This window comes from Leptonychotes weddellii, chromosome 12, assembly GCF_054177405.1.
Source record: "Leptonychotes weddellii isolate Sample4059 chromosome 12, ASM5417740v2, whole genome shotgun sequence".
Classification (NCBI taxonomy): Eukaryota; Metazoa; Chordata; class Mammalia; order Carnivora; family Phocidae; genus Leptonychotes; species Leptonychotes weddellii.
In genome coordinates this window covers 60,011,967-60,019,692 of record NC_138380.1, presented here as the reverse complement: position 1 = coordinate 60,019,692, position 7,726 = coordinate 60,011,967, and the positions used below count along the sequence as shown (strand labels likewise).

The 7,726-nt window shown below is 38.2% G+C and overlaps 1 protein-coding gene across 2 annotated transcripts in view; it reads right to left on the bottom strand.

Moving 5' to 3' along the window:
• Positions 1-7,726, bottom strand: part of COL28A1 (collagen type XXVIII alpha 1 chain) — a 158,729-nt gene that overhangs the window by 100,776 nt on the left and 50,227 nt on the right. For both annotated transcript variants that reach the window (XM_081800483.1, XM_081800484.1), the window contains exons 14-15: positions 5,149-5,217; positions 2,422-2,490 (exon numbers count right to left, since the gene is read on the bottom strand). In XM_081800483.1, the coding sequence (XP_081656609.1) occupies positions 2,422-2,490; positions 5,149-5,217 (138 nt within the window). The remainder of the gene's footprint in view (positions 1-2,421; positions 2,491-5,148; positions 5,218-7,726) is intronic.

Here is a 7,726-nt window from a genome sequence, read left to right as displayed (position 1 = left end):
GAGGGTTTTAGAGGGCAGAGGGGTGGGGGGGGATGGGTTAGCCTGGTTATGGGTATTAAAGAGGGCACGTACTGCATGGAGCACTGGGTGTTATACACAAACAATGAATCATGGAACCCTACATCAAAAACTAATGATGTAATGTATGGGGATGAACATAACATAATAAAATAAAAAAATACACCATATGTTAACTAACTTGAAATTTAAAAAACAAAAAAAATGGCAAATAAAAAGTTGAGACAAAAAAAAGAATAGGAAAGGAGGAAAGGGGGAAGGGTAAGGATTTGGTAAGGGAGGAGCTGATGAAAGCCTCGCAATTACTATGTGATAATGTCTGATATTTCAATGTATTTCCTTTGCATGAGCTCCAGATGTAAAAACACAAATGCCATGACAACAACACCTGAAAAAGTTAATTTACTGAACTCATAAAACAATAGATCTGTTGTACTCAGTTCTCACTGCTCCAAAGGAAGAAAGACAATCTTACATATTTTTAGGGTATTTTGGAGCTGGAGCTGAACTATTTGAACCAAAAACTGTATTACAACTAAAATTTGTATAACTCACTATTTACCAGTATCTCTGCTATTTAAATACAGATATCTAAAACAGACAGCTACCAGTAAATAAAAGAAATAAGTCATTCAAAATTGAAACACAACACCTAAAGTAATCATGAACATAAATCATTATTCTAATATATAATGTGATGATATGCTTAGAGATTAACATATAAATGACTCCAAATTGATATGAGGTCTCTGTTTTTTGTACGTTTCTTATATCATCTTCACCTCTGGGAACTTTCCCTTCCCAGTGGTCTGTAGGGCTTTATTAGCTTCCGGAGCTCCTAGCACCAGCCTCATTACCACTTCTAATCTGGGTATGATCTGCAGCTATTTTAAAGAAAACAAGGAACTAGTGAGAAAGAGAAAAGCAATGACAGGTTGACCATGGTGTTGAACATAAACAATTTTACAGAATACTGTCAGATATGGCCATTCGATGTGATAAATCAAGATAAAAGCAAGAGCACTCCATAGTTATGTCTGAGCACAGACAAAAACAAAAAACAGCATCCAAACCACCTATCCCCAGCAAAATGATCAAACATCCCCCTAAACTAGCTAAAGTGAGCGACTGCTACTTCTTTACCAATTATAGCTAAGCCTGACTCCATTTTTCCCACCTCCTAGGTAAGAGTCATTAAAATAGCCAGTCTTAAAATTACCTCACTTCCTGTACCCCTGAGACAAATAATACATTATATGTTTAAAAAAAAAGAAGAAGATAGCAGGAAGGGAAAAATGAAGGGGGGGAATCAGAGCGGGAGACGAACCATGAGAGACGATGGACTCTGAGAAACAAATTGAGGGTACTAGAGGGGATGGTGGTGGGGGCAAGGGTTAGCCCAGTGATGGGTATTAAAGAGGGCACGTTCTGCATGGAGCACTGGGGGTTATACGCAAACAACGAATCATGGAACACTACATCAAAAACTAATGATGTAATGTACGGTGATTAACATAACATAAGAAAATAAGAAAAAAATTTACCTCCCTTCCTAACAGCATCCAATCCAAAGTCAACTCCTTTCTTAGTCACTTCCCCAAAACACCTAACACAAGCCCAAATGCTATAAAAAATCTTTCATCTTCTTACTGAGTAGTAATGGGTTCCCCATGGTATGTGGTCTGCCTCACTGCAATGAATCTATAGACCTAACTTTGTTCAGCTATAGGTGGACCCCTCTTGGTCCTTGTTAGAGGGCATCAGCACTAGCTTTTCTTAAATGAGTTCTCCTATTTTAGTCCCATTTTAAGGTAATATCTTTTGAGTGAGCATCTAAGGATGGACATGCACATTCTGTAATGGGGTCAAGTCAATACATTTTTTAAAAAACTTTTTTACTGGGCGCCTGGGTGGCTCAGTTGGTTAAGCGACTGCCTTCGGCTCAGGTCATGATCCTGGAGTCCCGGGATCGAGTCCCACATCAGGCTCCCTGCTCGGCAGGGAGTCTGCTTCTCCCTCTGACCCTACCCCCTCTTGCGCTCTCTCTCTCAAATAAATAAATAAAATCTTTAAAAAAAACAAAAAAACAAAAAACTTTTTTACTAAGAAGAGGTCTGTTTTGCTAATGTTTGGCATTAAAGCTGCTTAGCTGAAGATAGTTTTACTGGAAGTCAAAACCCAAATAAATGAGACATTACTGTAAATAAACATGATGGGGTATTTCAGATAATAATTCCTCCTACATAATAACATACCTTGCATATACTTGATTTATAATTAACTGGATACCTGTGTGATATGGTCATTAGATTGAATACAGTTCAAAAATGTACATGCATAAAGAATAATGAACAAAAATAATTCTAGTGGCATCTTTCCTATTGTATACCCTTTATGCAGTACCTTGTCCCCTTTGATTGACAGGCCTTGTAATCCTTGTGGGCCAGTTGGTCCTTCAGAGCCTTTCTCACCCTGAAAGTATATGGGAGAAATATCAGTATATTAATAAAAATCAGGATTTCAAAATAGTTGAAGCATCCAAAGCATCCAAATTCACTGCTCACTACAAATGGGTAATTCTAGCCCACCCGAAGATCTGTAACTTGCAAAAAAATAGTTTTAATACTCTTAAATAAGAAGGAATCTGTCCAAACAGAACACATATACAGCATCGCTAAAGTTGGAAAAGAGCTCCATTCCTGATAGAAATATCTGGAAATGGGGGACCTAACTAATCATATAGTACAACAAACTGAATCAATCCTTCATTTCCTTAACACTGCTCAACTAGATCCATCACACAATGAAAATTCGTCTCTCATATTAGTATATGAACTAATGCTTGCTAGTATTGAATTACTTATTAAATGTTTTATATCGTAATTTATAAATATTCATTGAAAATTTAGTTTTAAAATGATTCATAGAAAATCTTCTTGGAGTACTTCTATAGTCACATGACCTATGCGACAACTCTGGTTGTAATGTAATTGCAATGAAGTCATAACATTTTGTGCATTTGTGTGAAAAATAAGCCATATTATTAATTAGGAATAGCATTTATTTAAACCCAGAGTAAAATCAAAGAACACTTGCAAGAAACCTAAGAAAAGGGAAAATACACCTTTAAGTCCCTCTTTATTCATAATTTATTCTACGTCAATGCAAAGTAACCCAAGTAGCACACATAGAAAACTCCCCCATTGACCCTGCTGGTTGGGGAATGAAGTATTCTGACTAATGGGATCATTACCACAGAGTATAATTACATAAGTCGACCCTAAAGTAACACTGAATATAATGGATTCTTTCTGTGATGAGATGCAGGGCAATGCAGTGCTGTGGGTTATGATGAGTAAGAGTGTATCATTATAACATTGAACCTGTCACTAAAACTCACCCTGCAGTATGCTCCTTAGTGTTTCACTTATTCACTTCTCATTTACTTATTTATGTTAAAAACCCCCACAGGTTATAAAGAGAAATAACCCTGGCTATTTGAATTTCCCAGGTTGTTTGGACTACACATAAATAGAAATTTACTATATGACAAAAAAAAAACTCATGAAATTATGTATTATAAAACTTTCTGAAATGTAGCACTTAGCTGTTGGCCTGACTTCTGAGAGTAATACTCTGGTTAAGTCAGGACATTAGGAATGTCCCCTTTCTCCTACAGATTATTTCCTTTGATGATGACAAATTAAAGTTTGTTAGTTATTGAGGGCCTCTTTTAAAAATTCAACCCAGCAGTCATTCACAACTTAGTATGAATTAGGTTTTAACTACTTGATCTCCCTGTAGTCGAGATTCAGGTTTCTCACAGACAATAGAATATTGATCATGGCTGAAGAGGATAAGAATGAGATGATATTTTAGAGCATGAGGCTGGAGAGAGAAGGCCAGATCTTAGTGACTGACCAAATGGCTGAAGTAGAAGTTCTTAGACACTTGGAAAACAGCATGTGGTTCTCTGGGTGGTGTGTGTGTGCATGCACGTGTGTTTGGGGGAAAGAATTTAGAAAAGAAAGGAAAAGGACCCCAAAATGTATTCTTGCTTACTCTGAAATGTGGTTGATGCTGCCCAAAGTGTCTTGGAAAATCATTTCCTGTGTGGCCTTTGGTAGATGGGGGGAACCAGAGGTCAGCAAAGTACAGCCCCTTGGCCAAATCCAGCCCACTGCTTGTTTTTTGTAAGTACAGCTTTATTGGAATACAGCCACGCTCACTCATTTATACATGGTTGATGACTTCTCTCATGCTACACCAACAGAGGCTAAGTCGTTTTGACAGATACCATACTGCTCACACAGCCTAAAATACTTATTCTCTGGCCCTTTACAGAAAAAGTTTGCCAGCCCCTGGTCCAGAGGAACTTGAGTGCCAAGAATTATATATGGGAAGCAGTAGAAACATTTGAATTCTCAATTGCCAGGTAAAAGGTACGTTTCTCATAGTATTTTGCCCCTTATGATAACAAGGTAATTCTAGTTCTGTCCTCCCACCCGTATTTCTTTCTTATTATACTAATGACAGTATGATTACAAACTGGTTTAGTAGTTCCTTATCTGTGTTTCACAAAACAAAGCTGTGAGTAAAGTTCTGTCGTAGCTATGCTCAATAACGTCACTTCTGGACATAAAGATGCTATTTATCACTATGGCTTTAATGACTACAAACTAAAAGAGTTTTCTCCTTTCCTGTGCCATAATTACATGAGGTAAAAATCTGTCAATTAGTTATTTTTTTAAAGATTTTATTAATTTATTTGACAGAGAGAGACACAGCGAGAGAGGGAACACAAGCAGGGGAAGTGGGAGAGGGAGAAGCAGGCTTCCCACCGAGCAGGGAGCCCGATGTGGGGCTCGATCCCAGGACCCCGGGATCATGACCTGAGCCGAAGGCAGACGCTTAACAACTGAGCCACCCAGGCGCCCCCAATTAGTTATTTATAATCTCAAATTTCATTATAGTTTCATGTTAAGGGAAAATTTACATATTCCTTTATTTAATAGGGTGAAGATAGGAAAATACTTGACTTCTGATAATTGGCTAGGCCACATTTTTTAAAGTTGTAAATCATGACCATGCAAGACAAAGCATTTTTTCGTAGTACGTAAGTATTGTTACCTTTGGTCCTGGAAATCCTTCTCCTGGTAAGCCCCTCTCTCCTGGTGCTCCCTCAGGACCACGGGGACCCTGTTTAGGAGAAGAGGAAATGAGGAGCAGGAAAAGAGAGAGAAGGAGAGAATGGGGGGAGAAGGAAGGAAGAGAGAAAGGATTATATTTTGGTTCACACTGGATGCGGCGATATAGTCCTACTTAAGTTATTAGTGAGAATCCTTCTAGTAAACTCCATACTGATTAGTAGAATCGTAGAGTGGTGAAGAATAATATTCCACTTGATTAGCAGAAGATGATCTATTCTGCTGTCCTCAAATTAGAGGAAAATGGAAATTAAGTGGTGCTTCAGAATAAGGATTAGGAAATAAATCCTATGAGGAAAGTCTAAAAATCTAGGACTGTGTGGTCTGGAGAAAGTTGCAGAGTGATTAAATAATTGAAAAGTATCAGGGGAGCTCTGTGAAGAAATCACTGCCCAGCGGCTTTAAAGCACTGAATTCTGTTTACACGTGTTTTAATTTCTATCCTGATACATTTGGATTCAAACTTGAATTCTTTCAAGGTGAAGCATGGTTTTCGATCTCAGGGATTCAAATTAAGAAGTCCAGGTAACTATTGCTCAGAAGGGCACTCAGGGAGGTGCAAACTTCTCACAGAAGGAAAGAAAAACAACACAGTCTCAGGCTTTGAAGTGGGCTGGCAGGAAACATACTAATTGAAAAAATAAAAGGCAACAGCAAGATATTCACTTGAAGTAGGAATTTTTTTTTTTTAAAGATTTATTTATTTATTTGAGAGAGCGAGAATGAGAGAGAGTACATGAGACGGGGGAGGGTCAGAGGGAGAAGCAGGCTCCTCGCTGAGCAGGGAGCCCGATGCGGAACTCGATCCCGGGACTCCAGGATCATGACCTGAGCCGAAGGCAGTTGCTCAACCAACTGAGCCACCCAGGCGCCCCTGAAGTAGGAATTTTTAAAAGGCTACAAATTCTCCCTCTCTTTATTCTTGGCCAGAAGGTCACAAAGTAAAAAAGGAACTAACAAGGATCTTAGAAGCACAAACTGGAGCTTTTCCCTCTAAGCGATCTAAAAAGATAATTAGGGCTTGCTTGGCAGGGAAGTGAACCTAAGATGATATAAAGTCGACTGAGTTGCCCAGAAACTCCAAAGCCAGCACACTACAGACACTCTAAACAATCTGGGGGCTCGATACGCAATAATCCGGGGTAATATGAGAGGCGCTTTCTCCTGAAGCCTGGTAGCAGACGTAGGATGCAGCATTTGCTAATCAGTGACCGATGATAGTTATAGAACTGTAAACAAGAAAGCTAATTGTATCTCATGTCAAATTTTTTTTTGCCTTTCCCTAAATATTATATATTTTAAAAGACAGTCTTCTTCACTATTTATGCATCACCAATTTCATAAAGGCTTTAATTAAAGGAAAAAGCTAATATTTAATTCCATTTAAATTGCTATGCTGATGGGAAACCTAGCTTTTAACAACCCAAGACCTTAATCAAAGCACTAATATCCATGACAGCTTGCTCTAATGTTAGAGAGATTAACTAGAGGAAAAATAAATATAAGCATGAAAACTAGATTGCAAACTAAAAAGGCAAGTGCCTAGTTAACATCATGTAATTTAACAAAAAAAAAAAATTGACAAATTATTCCTGTTTCCCAACGATAAAACAAATGAAAATAACACAGTTTACATTAAATGCAAAGAAGTCTTTTTCCAGTTCACTCAATTTTTTTTTTTCCCATTCATTCAGCAAATGTCTGGTGGGTGCAAGGCCCTGTGCTAAGTTCTAGGAACAGCAGATAGACCTGCTCTCTTGTCTCATAGAGCTTACAGTCTTTCATGATAATTGAGAGCATATTATGGTGTCATATGGACCAGGGCTCAAGTCCCAGCTCTGTTGTGTGTTAGCAGCAGGATCTCCAGCAAAGAATTTAATCTCTCTAAAGTTCAGCATCTTCATCATAATGGTAGTAACAATAGTACCTACCTCAACCACAGGAGTTAATATAAAGGTTAGATCAGAGAGACGTAATGTTCTTATATACTGAGCACGCAATAAATATCTGCTATCGCTATCAAAATTACTTTACTTGAATCTTGTGATTGTGAAGAATGTCCTTTCAGGGCATGTTTATGAACAGGGTAGCTTCAGAGTGAATGGCTTACAGTAGGCAATATGACAATACAGAGAGAGGACTGCTGCCGAGCATGAACACCGAACCCTTCTTCCATCCCTGCATTTCTAGAGTCCGCCAGCCAAGGTGAGAGTGAAAACAATGGTGGTTTTGAGGAGCCCTGTGTTTCAAGCTGCTGAGAGCCGAGAACTAATACTCGTGAGTAATCACTTAAAGGCATTTAAAAAAGCAGTGATTCAAGGTTTAATTACTACACACTGTTGGAATAATATTCCACATCAACAGTACATTCTCATATTTTCCAACTAAACCGAATGGAAGATGAGAAAGAGCAGGTACTTGGGGTAGATGAACTGTACTTTATCACAACAGTACCGATGGATTATTTTTAAAAGACAGAAATGCTTCTATAAAAAACTCAC